Genomic DNA, 22,863 nt, shown 5'->3' on the forward strand with positions numbered 1-22,863 from the left:
AGACCTATGGTTCGGTTAATTATAATGTTATCTTTAAACAGGTCTTCAAAATGTGAAAGTTTTATCTCATTTTATTCCCCAATCCTTTAAGATGCTGCTGACAAAGGTACTGACTGTCATCTAGTTTTGACTATAAAGGAAGAATCTAAATCTGAAAATGAGGTAAGTGAAGGTTACTCTTTGCTGTAGTGCTTACTACTGTTTCTCACCCTCTGTGACGCTGCCTTTTGATCTTAGAGGCTACAAGAACATACTTCTCTCAATACCCCTCCACCTTCTGCCAGTACCTACCTGCTCTCTAACCACTATATAGTCTTTGTCCCCTGCTAGTTCCTGTCAGCAGAGAAGACAATGGCACCCCACTCCAGTACTCTAGCCTAGAAAATCCCATGGACGGAGGAGCCTGGTAGGCTACAGTCCATGGTGTCACTAAGAGTTGGACACAACTGAGCGACTTCACTTTCACTTTTCACTTTCACACATTGGAGAAGGAAATGGCAACCCACTCCAGTGTTCTTGCCTGGAGAATCCCAGGGACGGGGGAGCCTGGTGGGCTGCCGTCTATGGGGTCGCACAGAGTTGGACATGACTGAAGCGACTTAGCAGCAGCAGCAGTTTCTGTCAGTCTACAGCTGAACCAGATTACCTAGAATTGTGTTTTCAGTTTCCTTAAATGCCATGTAACCTGTATTATCTGATGTGATGTGCTGTGGAGCATTCTCCTGGGTATTGACCACATCCATCTTCCTTCCTGTTACGGTCAAGCCACTCAAGATGGCTGTTCTCTTGCTCTGTATATCCCCAGTGCTGGCTTCGTCTACACCCTACTCCCATGACTGGCCCTCCTACATAGCTACCCCAGACCCCAGCTAATGATTGTTTTAGCTTTAGATCAGAATGTCTCCACCATAATAGCTTATCAAAGGGGAGGTGAGAGCATTCCCCTCTGCTGGTTTCCCTGGTAACTAATGAACCAACCTGATTTTACTTCGCCCTATAACTGATAACCTTCCCTTACCCCTGGTAGTGAAGACTACAGCCAGGTCCTGTCCACTCTCTGCCACACACAGTGGGGTGTTGCTCCAGGACGTTGCTTCAGACATGTAAGCTCCCTCATCCATTAAACCATTGATGACTTCGTTGCTGATTCCAGGCTCTTTCTTCAGTCTTGAGGCTGGGCAAGTGCAGGGCTTGTAAGCCTATGACGTTCAACCCAACACTTGCCTTAGAGCTAAAGCAATTTTGTGATGGGTGCCCAACACCATAATATAGTATTGTTTGGGTGATGTTGATCTTGTATGTATACCACATTATTATCATATCCAAGTTCTATAGTGAAAAAATAACAGTAAGTGCTATCACTATTTTTTTTCCATGTATTTTTATTAGTTGGAGGCTAATTACTTTACAATATTGTAGTGTGTGCTATCACTATTTTAAAGCCTATAGGTTTTTTTTCAGAGACAGTGGAAATCCACATCCACCCCCACAAAAAGATAACTTAGACAAATTTTTGCCATATAAAAAGGTAAGCTTCTTTGCTGGAAATGGGCATCAAGAGCCTTCAATTAGCTTGAGGGCATCCATCGAACCCAGTTCAAAAATCTGTGTTCTGAACTGTAAACCCCAAACTGTTACTATCTTGAAAAATATTGTCTGTTTTTAACTCTTTTCTTCATCTGTTTTGACCAGGAAGAAGAAAAGTGTGGTGAGGTTGTTCAGCTCTGTTCTGCTGACTAAGTTCTTTGTGGGCTTTTGTCTTTGCACATTCATTCTTCTTTCATCTGTTATCTCAGAAGCTATACTTTATTGATTAAGCCTATGAATTATGCCTCTTACATTGTATCACTTAACCTTTATGGCCTTGGTTTCCTCATCAGGAGAATAGAGTTAAGTCACCTGCCTCCCAGGGTTCTCATGCGGATTAGAGGAGGTCATACTCTGAGAGCTTAGCCTAGTACCTGGCACCCTGAGTGCCCAGTAAATGTCGGCTTTTACTAACACACACACACTTAGTGGCCCAATTGTGCTAGGTGTGCAAACCAGCTTCTGTCTTCAACGTTGTCTTCTTCACTGTGCTCTTTCAGAAGACAGTTCCTAAAAGTACTGATTCTCAAAAACTTGCACCTCATCAACCTATGGTGATTCTCCTAGTGGTTCTTAACAGCGTAGGAGCTTAATTCAGGACCACCACTTTAAAGCCTTAAAAACAAATCAAAACCTGTATCTATATAATCCAACTTCTTCCTGCCTCTCCCTCAGTTTTCTTTGGGGTTCCAGACAGTCTTCATTTGGGGGTAGGGGTGGAATGAATGTATACGTAGCTGTCACCCCCACCTTGCTCCTCAAACTTCTCTTCAGAATCACTACGGCAACCTGTAAGACAAGTTTCCCCAAGGCTCGAAACCAGAGCCTTTTTTCATAGTGATTTAATTTCTTCTGGAACATAGTTATAGCAACTGAATGGAACAAGATGGGAGCTGTTTTCACCTACCACTTTGCTCAAAAGTTTTTAAGAGAAGGCTGAGATGGAGGCTGTATGATTCCTGGTGGGTTAGGAGCACAAGAATCAGCCTGCCTGAGGTTGAACATCAGTTTTATCACTTAATAGACAAATGACCAGGAGCAAGCTACAGATGCTCTCTCAGTTTCAGTGAGGATAACCACTTTTATGCAGTATGGTGGGGAGGATGGACTGAGATGATCTAGGTAATGCACATTCTATTGTGGCTCACACATAGTAAGTGGTTTTAAATGTTAACATTAATTTATCAGTATTATTGCCATTGGTAACTTCAATATAACTGGTCCCCAAACTAGAGACAGTCATGCTAGCTGTGTCAGCCCAGAGGTGTTTGCATTTGTTAATAATTTTCAGAATTTAAATTTATCCTGTTATCAATGATTTATGGATAATGAAATAGCATTTGATTTCCATTATTTGAGACAGAATAAAACCAAATTGAGAAAAAAAAACCAAATTGAGTTATCACCTAGAGAAATTAAGAAATACGTTATAAGAAAATAAAATTGATTGTTTCATTAACAGTGAATTACAATCTTTGAAGAAACCTGCTTTCCAGGATTTTAACTGTAATACAGGCTTATTTCAAAGGCTATGGAGAAACTGAAACATTAACATGAGTCATTCTTCTTCATTAGGCTGTAGTTAACCATAGTCCCTAATTATTAGAAACACGTCTTCATGTGGTCAAGGGCCCAAATCTAATTGTCTCTGCTCAGACCTCTTCCATTGTGTGGTGAAATATAAGGTCAAGTTACCCATAATTTGCAGAAAGGACAGTGTTGGTTCTCTACATTGCTATAGTTACTGTCTTCATTTAGTGTGAAAAACATCAGGATAATACTGTCCAGAGTCAGTTCTGGAGGCAAAAGGGAACTGTTGATTCTTCACTTAATCAATGATCATGAATTAATAGGCTGTAATGTGTCAAGAAGCGCGCGGCCCCAGCGGACCGCGCAGAAGCGAGCCCTGAGACGCTACCCCTCGTCAGGGTCGGTGACCCAGAGTGCCAGGCTGCGCCGGCGCAGGAGCGGCTGAGAGGAGCCACCCCGCATCCAAGGTCGGGGGCGGCGGCCGAGGGGAGCTGCTCCTACGTGCAAGGAGCAGCGGCTGCGCGGGCACAGGAGGGCCGAAAGGAGCTACCCCACGTTCAAGGTCAGGAGGGGGGGCCGTGAGGAGATACCCCTCGTCCAAGGTAAGGAGGAGCGGCTGCGCTTTGCTGGAGCAGCCGTGAAGAGATACCCCACGTCCAAGGTAAGAGAAAATCAAGTAAGACGGTAGGTGTTGTGAAAGGGCATCAGAGGGCAGACAGACTGAAACCATAATCACAGAAAACGAGCCAATCTGATCACAGGACCACAGCCTTGTCTAACTCAATGAAACTAAGCTATGCCATGTGGGGCCACCCAAGATGGTTGGGTCATGGTGGGTTAGGGTTAGGGTTAGAGGTCTGACAGAATGTGGTCCACTGGAGAAGGAAATGGCAAACCACTTCAGTATTCTTGCCTTGAGAACCCCATGAACAGTATGAAAAGGCAAAATGATAGGATACTGAAAGAGGAACTCCCCAGGTCGGTAGGTGCTCAATATGCTACTGATGATCAGTGGAGAAATAACTCCAGAAAGAATGAAGAGACAGAGCCAAAGCAAAAACAACACCCAGTTGTGGATGAGACGGGTGATGGAAGCAAGGTCCGATGCTGGAAAGAGCAATATTGCATAGGAACCTGGAATGTTAGGTCCATGAATCAAGGCAAATTGGAAGTGGTCAAGCAGAAGATGGCAAGAGTGAATGTCAACATTCTAGGAATCACCGAACTAAAATGGACTGGAATGGGTGAATTTAGCTCAGATGACCATTATATCTACTACTGTGGGCAGGAATCCCTTAGAAGAAATGGAGTAGCCATCATGGTCAACAAAAGGGTCCAAAATTCAGTACTTGGATGCAATCTCAAAATGACAGAATGATCTCTGTTCATTTCCAAGGCAAACCATTCAATATCATGGTAATCTAAGCCTATGCCCCAACCCATAACGCTGAAGAAGCTGAAGTTGAACAGTTCTATGAAGACCTACAAGACCTTTTAGAACTAACACCCAAAAAAGATGTTCTTTTCATTATAGGGTACTGGAATGCAAAAGTAGGAAGTCAAGAAACACCTGGAGTAACACGCAAATTTGGCCTTGGAGTATGGAATGAAGCAGGGCAAAGGCTAATAGGGTTTTGCCAAGAGAATGCACTGGTCATAGCAAACACCCTCTTCCAACAACACAAGAGAAGACTCTACACATGGACATCACCAGATGGTCAACACCAAAATCAGATTGATTATATTCTTTGCAGCCAAAGATGGAGAAGCTCTATACAGTCAGCAAAAACAAGACCGGGAGCTGACTGTGGCTCAGATCATGAACTCCTTATTGCCAAATTCATACTTAAACTGAAGAAAGTAGGGAAAACCACTAACCATTCAGGTATGATCCAAATCAAATCCCTTATGACTATACAGTGGAAGTGAGAAATAGATTTAAGGGACTAGATCTGATGGACAGAGTGCCTGATGAACTATGGATGGAGGTTCGTAACATTGTACAGGAGACAGGGATCAAGACTATCCCCATGGAAAAGAAATGCAAAAAGGCAAAATGGTTGTCTGAGGAGGCCTTATAAATAGCTATGAAAAGAAAAGAAGCGAAAAGCAAAGGAGAAAAGGAAAGATATTCCCATTTGAAGTCAGAGTTCCAAAGAATAGCAAGGGGAGATAAGAAAGTCTTCCTCAGTGATCAATGCAAAGAAATAGAGGAAAACAACAGAATGGGAAAGACTAGAGATCTATTCAAGAAAATTAGAGATACCAAAGGAACATTTCATGCAAAGATGGGTTTGATATAGGACAGAAATGGTGTGGACCTAACAGAAGCAGAATATATTAAGAAGAGGTAGCAAGAATACACAGAAGAACTGTGCAAAAAAGATCTTCACGATCCAGATAATCATGATGGTGTGATCACTCACCTAGAGCCAGATATCCTGGAATGTGAAGTCAAGTGGACCTTAGGAAGCATCACTACAAACAAAGCTAGTGGAGGTGATAGAATTCCAGCTGAGCTATTTCAAATCCTAAAAGAAGATGGTGTGAAAGTACTGCACCAAGTATGCCCTCAAATTTGGAAAACTCAGCAGTGGCCACAGGACTGGAAAAGGTCAGTTTTCATTTCAATCCCAAAGAAAGGCAATGCCAAAGAATGCTCAAACTACTGCACAATTGCACTCATCTCACATGCTAGTAAAGTAATGCTTAAAATTCTCCAAGTCAGGCTTCAGCAATATGTGAACCATGAACTTCCAGATGTTCAAGCTGGTTTTAGAAAAGGCAGAGGAACCAGAGATCAAATTGCCAACATCTGCTGGATCATTGAAAAAGCAAGAGAATTCCAGAAAAACATCTATTTCTGCTTTTTTGACTATACCAAAGTCTTTGATTGTGTGGATCACAATAAACTGTGGAAAATTCTGAAAGAGATGGGCATACCAGACCACCTGACCTGCCTCTTGAGAAACCTATGTGCAGGTCAGGAAGCAACAGTTAGAACTGGACATGGAATAACAGATTGGTTCCAAATAGGGAAAGGAGTACATCAAGGCAGTATATTGTGACTCTGCTTATTGAACTTATATGCAAAGTACATCATGAGAAACGCTGGGCTGGAAGAAGCACAAGCTGGAATCAATATTGCTTGGAGAAATATCAATAACCTCAGATATGCAGATGACACCACCCTTATGGCAGAAAATGAAGAGGAACTAAAGAGCCTCTTGATGAAAGTGAAAGAGGAGAGTGAAAAAGTTGGCTTAAAGCTCAACATTCAGAAAACTAAAATCATGGCATCTGGTCCTATCACTTCATGGCAAATAGATGGGAAACAGTGGAAACAGTGTCAGACTTTATTTTGGGGGGCTCCAAAATAAATGCAGATGGTGATTGCAGCCACGAAATTAAAAGACGCTTACTCCTTGGAAGGAAAGTTATGAACAACCTAGACAGCATATTCAAAAGCAGAGACATTACTTTGCCAACAAAGGTCCATCTAGTCAAGGCTATGGTTTTTCCAGTGGTCATGTATGGATATGAGAGCTGGACTGTGAAGAAAGCTGAGTGCCGAAAAATTGATGCTTTTGAACTGTGGTGTTGGAGAAGACTCTTGAGAGTCCCTTGGACTGCAAGGAGATTCAACCAGTCCATCCTAAAGGAGATCAGTCCTGGGTGTTCATTGGAAGGACTGATGCTGAAGCTGAAACTCCAATACTTTGGCCACCTCATGTGAAGAGTTGACTCACTGGAAAAGACCCTGATGCTGGGAGGGATTGGGGGCAGGAGAAGGGGATGACAGAGGATGAGATGGTTGGATGGCATCACCGACTCAATGGATATGAGTTTGAGTAAATTCCAGGAGTTGGTGATGGACAGGGAGGCCTGGCGTGCTGCAATTTATGGGGTCGCAAAGAGTCGGATGCGACTGACCGACTGAACTGACTGAACTGAACTGAATGTGTCAAGTATCAAGTTTAGTGCTGAAACAAAATGAAAGGTAAATGGAACACAAATGCCCGGGTAGGCAAGACTGAGAGAAGTGAAGGGAGCACCACAGTCCAGAAAATAACAGAAAGTGGAAGGGACTGTACTATTGCTGGGCACACACGCTCCATGCTAAAGGCAGCAGGTATTGGTTCCCACTGATGTCCAGTGAGAATACAGCCTGAAAAACAGCAGGACTTTCAATGTTTCAGCAGATGCTAGAAATGAACATTTTTGTTTTCATTTATTTTTATTAGTTGGAGGCTAATTACTTTACAATATTGTAGTGGATTTTGAGAAATGAACATTTTACGACAAATATCTCCTATTCTATTTTTAAACACTTGCAATTTATTTAGATTTTTTAAAGGTACATGGGGGGAAAATGATCACACATCAGTGATCAGGATTTAGACTCAGAGGTGAATATGTGACCTTTGTAACTTCCTTTACCCACCTCCCTGCCCCACTTGATGCTGAGGGTTTCCAAACTTCAGACCAGGGCAATCTCCTTGTCTCTGCCTGCATTTCCCCCTTTTTCAGGTGATCTCGCCTAATCCTATGGTTATACATATTCATGTACTGGTGATCCCAAAGCTTTCTACCAGTGTACTTTTCCTTGAGCTCTGAAATAGTAAATCCAACTACTTGCTGGTTAAATATTGGATGCCAAACAGATAACTTGAGTCCTCCTCTCCTGTCCAAACTTGTTCTTCTCCCAGTCTTCCTCAACTCATTTTATGCGTACGTCATCCATCCATTTGTTCAAGTCAAAATCTAGAAAGTGTGCTTGATGTGCCCTTTCCTTTCCCTAATCTCTTAATTTCTATGTCTTTGTTCCCCTGCCCCCCCAAATTGGCTCATCCCCATCCATCTCCACTGTTTCCATCCTGGTTCACACCACCATGAATTCTCATCTAAACTACCTCAAGACCCTTCTAAATGTCTCCTCACTTTACTCTTCGCCCATCATAATCCAGTATCCACCTGGTCTTTTGTACATGGGAATCATAGTACATCAGCCCCTTGCTCAAAATCAAGCAGGCAAACAACACCATTATGAACAGAAGCCTCTAGAAGTGGATATCTCCTCACTTCAAGGATATGTTTTCAATGATGTTTCTATTGATATTTTAAATTTATGATTCTTTGGAAATAAGATGGGACTCTTCTTTCTTTCCATCTCCTTCACCCCCTCTGAACACTTTACTGGAGTAAATGCTCCCAGTTCTAACTTGCTCTGTTAATTTTGTTCTCGATGGACTATGGTCTTTCTGTTTTTATCCTTAATGTCCTTGTCTTGCTTGAGTGGACAGTGTTTGGAAAAGGTAGGTAAAATTCTTGTTTAACTCAGTGTTGTTTAGCACACTTCACAGCACCATCCTCTAATATGTAAAAACATACTACTTGGATCTTATACATGTGGTAATTAGTCTCCAAGTAAGCACTGAAGTTAACAACCAACATGTTTAGTTAAAACAAGATTAAAATGGCTCCAGTTTGATCATTATTTTTGAGAACATGTGTATTTAGTGCCACTACCCCATTGGCTTTTCAGGTGGGGCAGTGGTAAAGAACTCAGATGCCAATGTAGATGTGGGTTTGATCCTTGGGTCAGGGAGATTCCCCTGGAGAAGGAAATGTCAACCCATTCTAGTATTCTTGTCTCGGAAATCCCATGGACAGAGGAATCTGTCAGGCTACAGTTCATGGGGTGCCAAAGAGTTGGACACCACTAAGCATGCATGCACATACCACACTGTAGCAATACCAAATACACAAAATGTTTTTGAGTGATTTGTATAGAAGTTTTATATTTCTTGTGCTTCCACTGTCTTCATTTTGAAATAAAAATGCTCGTATCATAAAGATTTCCCCCCCATCAGATATTTTCACTTTTCTATCTCTTAATTAAATATTCTTAACTTCTTAACATTTTGATAGATTTCTGTATTCCAAAGTACATTCTAAAAAGAGTAGTTTCCATTTTATATTCAAAATAAAGAACCAAAACAACAAAGAAATCTAAATCTATTTTTTCTTGATAGCCCCTGCTAACAAGTCAGAGAAACAGGGAAAGTCAGAGAAACAGAGCATGTTGAAATTACTCTAACATTAAGCCACTGAGTTATAGGTTAGTACAAGTTACAACCAAAGAAAAACGCTTCTCTATTTAATTGACTTTTTCTGGGGAAAAAGAAAAAAAAGCTTTGGGAAAGTTTCCAAATAATCATTGAATTCCCACATAATTTGCCAATTTCAGCCCCCAGAATGGAACAGAGAAAGCAATGACTGTTTTAGTGTGAATTTGCTGCTACCTGAAAATGTTAAATATAGGTTTTTACACCCAGAAATATTCCAAAATTCATTGTTTTAATAGATGCCTTATTAATAACACAGAATTCAGACTTTTACTTAGTAACAAGATTAGAAATATTCTTAAAATGTATTTTATGGGTTTAAAAAGTATGAATACAGTTTTATAATAAAATATTTTTGTTTGGCAACTAATTATTCTTGTCTTCATATTTCCACCTCTACAAACACTTATTTTAATATTTTTTTATTACCTTTGATGCTCTAATAATATTGTCATTAAGCTCATTGAGGAGACGGTCTGTCCTACAGAAAATAACTCAGTGTTTTGCAGAAAGAGGGCCAATGTTTAACAAATGCCCAAATGAGTAAATTATTTCAAAAGACACACAAATGTGAAGAAGACTGGGTCAAGGGCTAGCAGATGCAAAGTTGGCATGAAAATATACATATATATTTCTGAATATAGATTAAACGATTTATCAAAAGTATGTATCAATCTACAACCAACCTATAGTTTTTGCTTAGTTGAATGGCAGTTATCACAGCCAGTAGTTCTATATTCATAGTGATGTCTGCCTTTCTCTAGGCCATAAACTTGATGAAGATAGATTGTGTGTTTTGGTCATCATTCTATTCCCGAAGCCTATTTAGGTGCTTGCTGTAGACTGAACATTTGTGTCCCCCCACCCCCACCCGCCGGCTCCTCCCCAATTCTTATATATTGCAGCCTATTTCCCAATGTGATGATATTTGTAGGTGGGGCCTTTGGAGGTGATTAGGTTATGAGGGTGGAGCCGTCATGAATAGAATTAGTGCTTTTATTAAAGAGGCCCAGGATAGGTCCCTTGTCCTCTTCTGCCAGGTGAGGACACAGAAAAAAGATGGCCATGGCCGTGCTAAACTAGGAAGTCAACTTTCACCAGACACCAAACATGCCAGCATCATAATTTTGGACTTCCCAGCCTCTAAAACTGTGAGAAATAAATTTCTATTGTTTACAAACCATTCAGTCAATGGTATTGTGTTATATGGCAGCCTGAAAAGGAGTATATGTGTATTTGTGCAGTATTTTGCAAATATACATGTATATATATCTGTATATACATTTTCATTCTTTTGTGTTTATTTATTATATATATGGTGATATTCTTATTTTGATCAAATGATAAGCCTGTGTTTAATGTAGTAAGTTCTTATTAGTATATTTGATCTTACATACTAAAGTAAACTAAGAAGAGATTTTAGCATTAGGTTGTTGCTAATTTTTATAGTTTCATGATGAAATTCTCTGATTTTTTTAGCTAATAATTTCTAGATAATATTATTAATAGTGTATGTATTTAGATAAATGCAATTTGGAAAATGTAGTTGACATTCATGGATTTTGCATTTGTAGCTGTAAATAGTATACAAAAAATAGTATATTATACCTCAAAAAGAGAAAAAGAAATTATAATTTAACTTTTAATAACAGACTCATATAGTCTGAGTCCAAATGAGTTTTAAGTGAAAGAGAGCACATATCTAGCTCTCCCACTAAACTCTGGCTCTGTAGATAGTTTATGATCATACATTATTAAATTCACTTTTGATCCTTTCTGCACCACCAGATCTTAACTCTGCAGATATTACATAAAGAACATGATAGCATTGCAGTGACCACATGTAAATCAAATATTCTTCAAAGTTTCATGCCTACATTAGGAGGATTGCTGCATCCACCTCTAGTTGATTCTCCTGGAAGCAAGATGTTATGTGCAGTGTGGGAGCCATGAAAGCGACCAAACAAAATTTGCTACCAAAACTCAGAATCCTCTTATATGCTGCTTCTCATTCTACAAACTAAAAATCTCCCTGCAATTTTCAAAGACTGACTTGGGCTTGATTAGGAAAAGTTCCTGGATTTTGGTCCTGAATTTATTCAACAAGCATATTGATCATCCAGTAGTATTAATTTAGGTGACAGGGATGCATTGGACAAAGATTCCTTCCCTGGTGGAGCTGATTTATGTTCTTGTGGCAGAGATGGACACAGACAATTACGTAAAAATAAGTTAAGTAGATATCCAAGACTAGAGAGAAAAGGAAAAGGAGATCAGAGATAAATCGGGATACCAGAGGAGGGTAGAACATGGTAGGCAGGGTGAGTTCATTAAGAAGGTGAAAAGTGATCCTAAATTTGAGGAAGCAAGAGAAATTGTTCCTCATCAGCCATGCAACCTGAGCCAAGCAACATTTAAGCTCTTGGTCTTGATTTCCTCATTTGTACAATGGGATATTGACCTTGATGATCTATATTAAAGTCCTTTTAAGTTCTTAAATTCTGTTAACTATGATTTACTTTATGCCAACATTACAGAATGAAAGCTGTGATCCAGTTAATGTACACTAGGCCCACACAACGTGTCATGTGTTGCTAAATGCCATGGATGCTGCAGGACTTAAGAGGCGCTTGTTATGATAGTGGCAGTTTAGAAGTATCTCATTACACTCATTCATGTATTTATCACATATATTCAACACCTACTATGTGCCAGGTACTACTGTCTAGCTGGAGTGTGACAAAGCTGACAGTCTAACGCTAAGCTGGGATGGAAGAGTGGTTTGGGACACAAGAAGGAGGATAACAGCCACAACGAGTGGGGAGTGTCCACTTCTGCAAGGGATTCTAGATCTGCATTAATTTTTCTGCTCACAGAGAGATGAACTTCTGACAACTCTTTCTTTAAAAAATCTAATTGCTATATCTCTTGAGATAAGTGACCATAAATTTCACTTAACAAAGGGTATCACAGTGGTAAAGAATCTATCTGCTAATGCAGGAGACGCAAGAGACACAGGTTCAATCCCTGGGTCAGGAAAATCCCCTGGAGTAGGAAATGGCAACCCAATCCAGTATTCTGGCCTGGAAAGGTCCATAGAAGCCTGATGGGCTATAGTCCATAGGGTCGCAGAGTCGGTCATGACTGAGCACACACTTGGGCACATTATAAAGAAGGGGACTGCTTTCATCTCCAAGATTTCCTCTTATTCTTTTAAAAAATTTAAAGGAGTTTAGTTGTGTTTACTGATAATATACTGATAAGTATATTAAGGGAATATTACTTAAGTTTGGAAAAATTCACTTTCTACAAGGAAAGTAAAAGTGGTCATATAATATTTAATACCATTGGGGAAATCTTAAATAGTACAATTTGAAAAGGGCAAAGAAGGCTACTTATAAAATGTTTATTTCATTAGAACTAAAATAAGATATTGTTCTTACTGCTAGCAAATGAATTTGAAAAGCAAGAGCTTTTCCCACCAGTTTTTGTGTTCCTTTTTTATTTAAAAATCATTTTTTTTCCATAACAGTAAAGAAATAATCAACGTGGCAGTAACAACTTTCATCTACTGGGAGCTTATTGTATGCTGGGTACTAAGCACTTTCCCATATATTATCTAATTTAATTATCATAAAGCTTTATGGAATAAACAGTGACTATGTCCAGTTTTATAGATTAGATAACTGAGACTGAAAGAGATTAAGTGAATTGCCCAAGGTCTAAAGCCCGAAAGTGGCATTAGGGGAAAAAATCTTAAACTGGCAATAGGGGAAAAAATCTTAAACTGGTGGTCAGAAGGCCTGCACCTGAAATACCAGAGGCAGGAGTCACTAGATGACTGACGTGGATAAGAACAGGCAGTTACGTATTCAGTATAAAATTTCTCTGCTGTCTATATAAATGTTTTCTTAAAAATTGTATTTTATAAAGTATATTCATCATCTCTGAACTTCTACTGGTAATTGAAAATCTACAAAGAATTTTTAGATCAGATCTAAATATTTTAAAAATTGTGCTTTTGTGAGATTTAATACTCCATGTAAAATTCTTCCTAGTGAACTCAAGTTTCAAAGGATTTAGATATTGTTTGACTAGGCACATCATGAAATGAGGAATATAATCCATTAGTTGAGATTGTTATAGAGACAATATTAACAGTAGCCATCTCTTTCTGTAGAAGTATTTGAGGAAATTACTATCCCCATACTGCCAACAGTATATGATGTATAAGCGAATAAATTGATTACAGATTTTTAGCAGACTCCATGAACAAGTAGTTTGCTTTCTCATATTTATTGAATCAATTTGTAATCAAATTTGTAATCAAACTGATTCAATAAAAATTAAAGGAAGTACAAGTGCAATTTCATCTAAAACTGTACCTTTCTCCATGGAAAGCTGGCACAATTTCCTTTTTCATCACTAAAAAAGATGCTTCTCAATAGAAACTCTTTGTATAGGAATCTATACTTACCATTTTCCCCCCTGGTATTCTGATTTTCTTTAAAAACCAGATTAAAAATTTTTTTGCATATATATCTATAGAATTTCCCATAGCTACATAAGGAAGAAATCTTCAGAAAAAATAATTAGGTAACTCTTATGCATAAGAGTCAAGAACATGTTAACAAAGTGTTTAGCATCTTTATCAAGGCAGCCAAGATGAATTTGAGGGTGATGTGCCTAGGGAACATAACAGTACAAAAATTTTTTAAATTAATGGAAAATAAGAGACAGAAAAGGTGTTTTTGCATTAAAATGAATTTTGAATAATTTTCTATTACTAAGAGAAGCTTTTACTGCTTATCAGTATGATTCAGGACCTTGAGATTCAGATTACTAATTTAATGATTTGATTGCAAAATTCTTATAAATTTTTATGAAAGTTTCAGCTCCCTTAAATTCCTTCTGGGCCATGTTTGATAAATAAAAGTTTTAAATGTGACAAAATAATCCAGTATTTCAAGTGAGTAATGGAAGATGTCTGCTTTAGTGATTACCTGCTGTGCTATGAGTTTATTTTTGTGTTATAAAAGATGCCTGAAATTATGGCAGATATTTGGAAGTGTTTCTCTGAAGGGCGAGAACATGAAAGTTCAATATGAATGCTATAATAAAGAAAAAGAAAATTTTTTATTGAATAGAAACTAATGAGAACAAATAATTGGAGAAATTTTAAAATAAATTTCAACTATGGACATAGCATGACAATATCAACCCAAATCATATTTCAGTATTAATTTCCTCAAGCAAAATATAGACCTTGTAGTTTTATTACTTGAAAGCTCAGGGTAACTTTCTAAGAACATTAATTTACAATTAAAATGAAATGGACTAGCAAGTCATTTTTGAAAAAATCAGATAGTGCAGGCAAATAATCTGGGTAATTTTGATACCTTATGTCAGCAATTCTTTTATACTAAATTTCAAGAGAGTATATGGGAATGGAAAGACTGGAGCGACAGAAGTTTTTCTTGATGAGAAAACTTGAATCTGACTTATAGGTTTCTTTCAGGAATAACTTTTAAAATGCTAATATACTTTAAAATATTTTTATACTCTGCATAAAATTTAGACTTTATGATTTATACATAGTTAATACTATAACGGGTATCTAGTCTAGTAATAACTTAAAACCATTTCAAAGTTTATTATTCTCCATGAGATTTAAAACCATTGTTAACAATTATTAGGTATTATACTCTGGCTGAATTGACTTTGATTTGATATTAAAAGGATGTATCCTTCATCAGAAATCTCTATGTGTAAATGTCTTAAGACTCTGGGAAACAGCCTTGATTCTGCTTTTATACAGTAAAGAAAATAGCTGAGTCAGCAGCTTGCATAGTAAAATTTGTGATTATATAATTCCTTTTTATGGTCCAATAGTGAAAAATGTAAAGCTATTAGAAACACAGAGGTCTGAAAGAGGACTGTCTAAAATAACTAGACATTGTCAAATGGGATAGTCATAATACATACAGAAAAATACTTCTAGCCAGACCTACACTATCATTTGACCTTCACAAGTCATACTTTTCAACAGTGGATGCAATTTTCTCAGACTGCACTTTTGACCTTGAAGACATTGATTCTCAATGTTTTATTTCTCTTAGTAAACTTATAATGCTTCTGGTCCCCAAACTGACTTCATCTAAAATTCTTATCATCATATGTTTAAACTATTGAATTCTGTAATTCTTATTTTAAATATTCAGCATGCAAGGGCAAAGAGAGAAGCTCCAGCTCCTTTGGAACTATCTTTTTCTTATTGCATAAGTCTCTTAGCTTTCTTAATGCGGGATGTCCCTCATCTGAAGCTGGGGCTGAGGCAATAGCTGCATTGTACTGCAGCTTCAAATCTTGCTACAGCTCCCAGGCTTAGGATTCAGCTGAGCTGCAAAGAAACATGCAGGGAAAACATTGCTCTGTGGAAACTAAAGCTTTACCGAAGGATTTTAATGGGGTAAGTTCTTTTTCCTGAAACTTAGCTTGTCTGACTCATGTTCATGTTGTTTTTCTTGATGACTCTAACAGAATGACCTTACATGTAAGTTTTACTTACTATTTCTCCTTGCTTTTGCCCTGTCTTTAAATGAACTTTCTACCCTGCATTCTACTTAGAAGATAGCAACTGAAAAGCCTTGAACAATTGCATCAACTCCCTGCAGTTGGATATTCTTAAGCCAATCCACTTTAATTGTCCCTGATTCTTAGCTCTGCTGTAATGCAATAGCATTCAAAAGCCAGGGAGCATGTTCACCAATTAGCAGAAAGGAAAAAAAAAGTCAGTGCAGCAGAACTAAAATTGAGAAGCACCAATGTAAATGTTAAGAAATCACTTAGCATTTCTAAGTAACATGAAATGGCTTTAACTTTCATAAGAGAAGGTGCGTTTTCTTACCTTGGATATGAATAACTCTGTCATGATCTACAGTATAGTTGCCTGGATGATGATCAGCCCAGCAGATTGAAATCAGCACCAGAAGAAGTAGACTCTTCATCTTTGTAGCCCAAATAATCTTCTTCACTGTGAGAGCATCACATACAGAGAAGCTTGTGAGATTTGGAACCCTTTGGAGTGTTGCACTGCACAACTTTTACTGCCTTATCATCCTAGAATGGGTCTGTAAAAATATTTAACCCAATCTGCTCAGAAAGTTACTGTAGCTGTCTTTGGAAGCTGAAGACTGCAGCTTTGAACAATTCCAGTTTCCCTTATGTAGTCAGAGTCCAAACAGTGTTTAACTCTATCTTTACAGAGTTGTAAATCTAGAAATTTATTTAGAACAGTACAGTTTTGATATAGAGAGTTATAGCAAGTTAAAAGAGATATGATAAAAATATAAAGACTTAAAACATTTAAACCTCTGAATTTGAGGTACAAGTTAATAAAACAATTTGATATAGCTACATATGAATATTTATCACCCAGCTTAATTTGTAACTGAATATTAAGCCAGGGCAAATAAAGAATATTTGCATGAAACTTGACATCATCATTCATTTTACATATGGCTTTCTAAGCAGGTTAGATTTGCTTGTTCTAAAAAGAAAAGAGGACACACACAAAAAATGCCTGGTTAAATAGAAGCAGCACATTTGTTAGAGACTCACCATCTTAAACACTGCTTGGGTCTATGGTGAATAATTGAAAATTAGAGACAAATGAGGTTAGAATTGTGCATGCGATCACTGCAGTCATCCTGATTGATTTTCATTCATTTCTACCTGAAATGCTGACGCATCAACTTGGAGTGCCAGGTAGGGTCTCTGCAGTCAGCACAGCCTTGGCTGCAGGGAACATCCCTGCCAACCTCGCAGGGCAATTAGGCAAATGAAGAGCTGAAATAGACGGCCAGCTGTCCTGAGGGACAGCAGCAGAGCCCTTGCCTGGCTATCCTCATTCAAGACCAATTTGATAAAAAGGGACACAATCCCCCCCAAAACGTTGTCATTGCAAGGACCAAAAAACAATTCCAAGTGATACACACCAGATGACCTTTGCAGTATTTGCCAGGCAAGAATTTCAGTGCAGCTCCTCTGTTTTAATGTGGAAGCTGAGGCAGATATTAAGAAGGGCTTTCTTTTCCTCTCATGCACACAGCAGCCTTAACAATACTTGGCTATTTTTAAAACTGAAATTGCACAGTACTGGCTTCTCACACTAATTTGTTTTTTCCAGGAAAGCCTGACTCCCTGGAATACTTATTAAAGAGCTCCGAGTCTGTTCCTGGAGGTCTTTGCAGGCCAGCCTCTCCTCCAGAGCCTAAATGCCCTAATCACAGACGTCTCCCAGGTCCCTCTTGGGACCTCAGTACCTCTCTGTTTCCTCCTCTCAAAATCGTTATGATGCTCTGACTTCAGTCTCCAGTGTTTGCCCTAACCCTTTTCATTATGTCACAGAAAGAAGATAGTGGATGAGCAAATTGAGAAACTTACTTTCCCAAGAAACTAAAACTGTCGCCTTCAAAATTCTGATTTACTGATTTTATTTTCAGAAGTTTACTTGCTTGTTCCTCTGAGGCATTTTTTGGGGAAATGATTTTTTTTGAAGCTACTGACTTTTGCCTATAGGAATACTGTTAACAAATATGACCTGTTTTCAGTCCAGAATAATGCTTTGGGTGAAAATATATAATAAAGGTGACCTTTTAGAATTTGGAATATAATTGGCACAATTACAGACACACACATAAGATAGTAGACCAGCCGGTACACGAGGTGTCCTGTGCTTTCTTGCTTGACATGGGAATCAGAGGAGAGGGGGAGTTGTGGAAGAGAGGGTATGAGAAAAATATACAAGTGAGCGTTAAAAAAAGACATTCAAAGAAGGATCAAGGTGAGCTGAGGCAGAGAATTTGCCATATTATCTTTCACATTAAATTGAACATCTACAGTATAACTTATAGAAAGTTGTATACTCTCCTCTCAACACACACACATACACACACACACACACAGAGTTATGCACCCTACCACAGAAGTCATTATGATTTGCTGATTTCCTAAGATTTATTACACACAAATTTCTCTCCTTTAATTCCATATCATAGTATTAAAATTATATCACTAAGAATTCATTCCAGTGTGTTATGATATTAACTATCCAATGACCCAGTTTTAAAATGCAAACATCCCCAGGGGGAGGGTGGGACAGACAGTGCTGGGGATAAATAATAATAACAACAGCAGTTCCTTTTCATTGAATGTCTGTTATCTGCCAAGTGCTCTCCTAAGCACTGTGCATATACTGGCGCATGCAGTCTTTACAGTAATACTGTGAAACGCAAGCTTCCATTTTTCCTGACACAGTCACCTTGCTGGAGGTCACATATGTAAGAAAGCAGCAATGTTTGTGTTTGCCTCAGGCAAAAGTAGCACCTACTTTGAATTGCACTTATTTTTCTGAAAGAGAAATCTACTTATTTGTTTTGTTACCTTTTTTATTTAGGCTCTTTTACTTGAACCTACTGTGCTGTGCTCTTAAACCTTTGACTTGTGCTTTGTGTGAATATAAAACTTTTCCCCCAAGACTGAAGTATGAGGAATCAGATGGCACTTTCCTTAGCCTACTTCTGCCCTGCCTCGTTTACAATACCATGCTGGTGCCATGAGCACTGCCACGGTGACTCACGTGTGGGTGCACAGATGTGTGGGTACACAAACGTGTTCATACATACACACCATCTTTAATTAAAATCGGTGAGGACATTTCACATCTTCAGTGATTTTTGATTAAAATAAAATGCATATATCAGTGAACACTTGCTAGTACCCCACATTGGTATTAACGCAGTCCAGGTAGGAGAAAGCGGAAATGATCTTTGTTACTCTACTTGTATAAGAGCTGTTTACCAAAAGACATGAAAATAGACAAGCAAGCTTTAGGGACACAATCTTCAGAAGTCTAAGCAAACTGCAGGTACACGCGAGGCATTGCACACTGGACTGAGGTTTCTGAGGACACGGGCTCTGCCAGCTATGTGCTGATGCTCAGGGGAGACCTGCTTGTTTGCGTTTGTAATGATGTCTTCTCTGAGTGTCTAGATATTTTTGGTTAAAATATTTCAGTTTTTTATAGGAGCAAAATTTAGAAAATTTGGGGGCTTTTATACAACCAGTTATTGTTGGCTTTGAATTAGCATTCTGAGTTCACCTGCAACTCACACACACCTTTTACAGGCTACCAAACTTTGGAACCATGATGCTGCAGCCAAATTCAAGATGAGTTCCTATGGAAATGTCTGTGTTCACAGTCACAGACATCATAGGACTGTAATTTTGCAGCTCTGCTTTGGTGAAAATTGAGCTACTATTTAGAAGCAAGATATCTACCCAGCTTAAAAGTCTCATAGTTTGATAGACACAGAGAGAAACTAATACCAGCAGTCTAGTAACAAAGTGGCCAACTGCTATTTCTTAAATACCTATTATGCTAGAATTATTATTTAATTAGATACTGGAGAAATAAAACCAAGTGGTAAGCATGTATGCTATTTTCTGTGTCTTGAGAGGTAATGACACATATTTCCTGAACTACTATTACAGTGGGCCCTCTATATCTGTGGCCTCTACATCCTCAGATTCAACCAATTTCAGGACAAATAGATTTGGGGAAAAAATTCCAAACAGTACTGAAAAGCAGAACTTTAATTTCAACTATTTTTGTAGCCTTTACATTGTATTAGGTATTATAAGTAATCTAGAGATTTTAAAATTAGGGGAGGATGTGCCTAGATTTGGAGAAGGCAATGGCACCCCACTCCAGTACTCTAGCCTGGAAAATCCCATGGACGGAGGAGCCTGGTGGGCTGCGGTCCATGGGGTCACTAAGAGTCATACACGACTGAGCAACTTCACTTTCACTTTTCATTTTCATGCATTGGAGAAGGAAATGGCAACCCACTCCAGTGTTCTTGCCTGGAGAATCCCAGGGACGGGGGAGTCTGGTGGGCTGCCGTCTATGGGGTCGCTCAGAGTCGGACACGACTGAAGCGACTTAGCAGCAGCAGCAGCAGCAGGGCCTAGATTATATGCAAATACCGCTCCACTTTATATAAGAGACTTGAACATCTGTCAGTTTTGGTATCCACAGGGCATCCTGGAACCACTTCTGACAAGGACACCTAAGGATGACTGTACATGCTAGGTACTGTCCTTGAAGCTTCACCCATTTAGCTGTTATATCTCAGAACAACCAAATTGAAGTCAATCTGTTCGTATACACATTTTACAGTTCTGGAAATGAGTCAGTGTGGAAATTCTCCATCATGTCAAGTGAGAAGCTGGGGATCTGGGCAGTCTGGTGTGACCCCAGGGCCTGCAAAATCCACCACCATCACTGGGGGTGTCCTGGTACCCCGAGGAATGCCAGCAGCTCTCATAACTCTTTCAAGGCTTCATACAAGCTGGAGTGCTTCTCCGTAGCCGCCTCTTACTGGGTTGTAGGCATAGCACTGATCACAACACTGTTGGCACAAGACATGTGCATGTCCAAAGTCAGAATGCTTTCCTCACTGCATGCCCGGCACCCAGAACTATCCTTTGTGCCAAGAAGAAAGGTGAATTTAAAACTGGACCTGGGAGAAACACCAAGACTAAAGGAGCTAAGAAGGCAGTTTCTATGCTGTTTATAAAGATCACATGTGTTATTATGTAGAGGATGCTGAAGAGTTGGTTTGTTCCTCCATTGAGGGCATCGTGAAATTGACCAGGTTTCAATTTAGCACTTGAAATTTAGTTTACAAATTATAAGAATCAATACAAAGGTTACTAGAAACTGAACAAACCACAGAATCTCATTGGACAGAATTATTCTACAATAGACTGAATCTACTCCTTGCTATCAAGCCTGATCTAGTTAGAGGTGGGTTAATGATCAGTGATGCAGGGAAATGAAAAAAAGAAAAGACAGGGAGTGCAAAAGTATGCTTTTTCATTAGGTTAAATTAATTCAACTTTTAAAAATTGCTCTTTTTCTGAAGTAACTTTTTTTGTTATCATTTTTACTGTTCAAATGGCCTTTATTTCATGGAATTACAACTTTTAGGTTTTTTAAAGATCATATTTTATCCTTAGTTAGCAATATATTTTTAATGACAGCCTTACACTAGCTCATCACTTGTTGTGTTGTTTTTGATTGGCTTTGTCTTCTGTTTTGACTCTACAGGTGTGTAAAATTCAGAAGTCAGACCACTGACCCAAATGATGGCTAAGGAATTCAGACTATTGATGCATTTGAATTGTTCAGTGTGTGGAGGAACCACTGGGCTGTTACCTAAGCCTCAGGATTTATAGTGCACAATGGAGCAGAATGCAGAACTGCTTGGAATATACCCAGTGCTCAAAAGAGAAGTTATGACTGGGGAAAAAAAAAAAAAACTTTGCTCAATTATACAACTTCCCCTCAGGGAGTTAGTCTGTATAAACTCCAAGTGAGCACAGCATCCGCTCTGTCATCTTGCATTGTTCTATGAAAGTGCAAATTACTAAAGCAGCAGAAAAGAACTTCTGATGCCCTGGATTAGATGTCTAGCCGCAGCCATCATGATGACCTCCTACTCAAGCGTCAAGAGTGTGCTGCTTCCTTGGTGTGCTTCACTGGTGACCTGAGAAGGTGGGAAAGTCCTCGGTCAGGAGGAGGGAACTTTTCCCACCGTCTCAGGTTGCTCCCCAAGTGGCTCAGCGGTAAAGAATCTGCCTGCCAAGCGGGAGATGTGGGTTTCATCCTTGAGTCAGGAAGATCTCCTGGAGAAGGAAATGGCAACCCACTCCAGTATTCTTGCTAGGAAACCCCATGGACAGAGGAGACTGGCAGGCTACAGTCCATGGGGTCACAAAAGAGGTGGACACAACTTTAGCAACTGAACAACAGGAGGAGGATGGAAATGTGAGTTCTACAAGAAGTCTCATAATCATTACCTCATGTCTCAATTTTTTCACCTACAAAATAGTAATATTTTGTTTCCTAAGGTGGAAAGTTTTTGAAAAAGTATAAAAACTATGCAGCTTGTATTGTTGTCAATACAAGTTCACCTTGGACCTGGTCAATTTTTATGGCAAAATGTAAGGAAAATAACAAACTAAAGATATCTCCTTCTCAAAGGCTGGTGAGTTCTAAAAAGTTCACTATCTCTTACATGTGGAATCTAAAAAAAAAAAAACATGATACAAATGAACTTATATGCAAAACAGAAATAGACCCACAGACATAGAAAACAAACATGGTTACCAAAGGGAAAGGGGAATGGAGGAATAAATTAGGAATTTGGGTTTAACATGTACACACTAGTATATATACAATAGGTAACATCAAGGGCCTTCTGTGTAGCATAGAAAATAATATTTATATATACAGAGAACTATACTGTAATAACTTATAAAGGAAAAGAATCAGAAAATATACATATATATATAAAACCCTGAATCACTTTGCTGTACACAACAGTGTAAATGAAATATACTTCAATTAAAAAACAAAGGTCACTATTTGGAATAAGCACAGGAATGAGAACAGAGCCGAGGGCAGGAGCAACAGGGAGCCCATTAATAAAGCAAATTCCTGGGGCCCTAAACCAGATCTTCTGAATCAGAACTGAGGATGCAGCCCGCC

The 22,863-nt window shown here is 38.8% G+C and overlaps 1 protein-coding gene and 1 long non-coding RNA gene across 3 annotated transcripts in view; one reads left to right on the top strand and one right to left on the bottom strand.

Moving 5' to 3' along the window:
• The window catches only part of HAPLN1 (hyaluronan and proteoglycan link protein 1), a 77,592-nt gene that overhangs the window by 20,070 nt on the left and 34,659 nt on the right, over positions 1-22,863 (bottom strand). For both annotated transcript variants that reach the window (XM_020894190.2, XM_020894191.2), the window contains exon 2: positions 16,153-16,278. In XM_020894190.2, coding sequence (XP_020749849.1) covers positions 16,153-16,252 — 100 coding nt within the window. In that variant the 5' untranslated portion in view covers positions 16,253-16,278. The remainder of the gene's footprint in view (positions 1-16,152; positions 16,279-22,863) is intronic.
• Positions 13,989-22,355, top strand: LOC139034459 (uncharacterized). Its single transcript, XR_011486981.1, has 2 exons — positions 13,989-15,714; positions 21,421-22,355. It is a non-coding gene; the product is annotated as an uncharacterized lncRNA (long non-coding RNA).

Source organism: Odocoileus virginianus, chromosome 3 (assembly GCF_023699985.2).
Source record: "Odocoileus virginianus isolate 20LAN1187 ecotype Illinois chromosome 3, Ovbor_1.2, whole genome shotgun sequence".
NCBI classification, from domain to species: domain Eukaryota; kingdom Metazoa; phylum Chordata; class Mammalia; order Artiodactyla; family Cervidae; genus Odocoileus; species Odocoileus virginianus.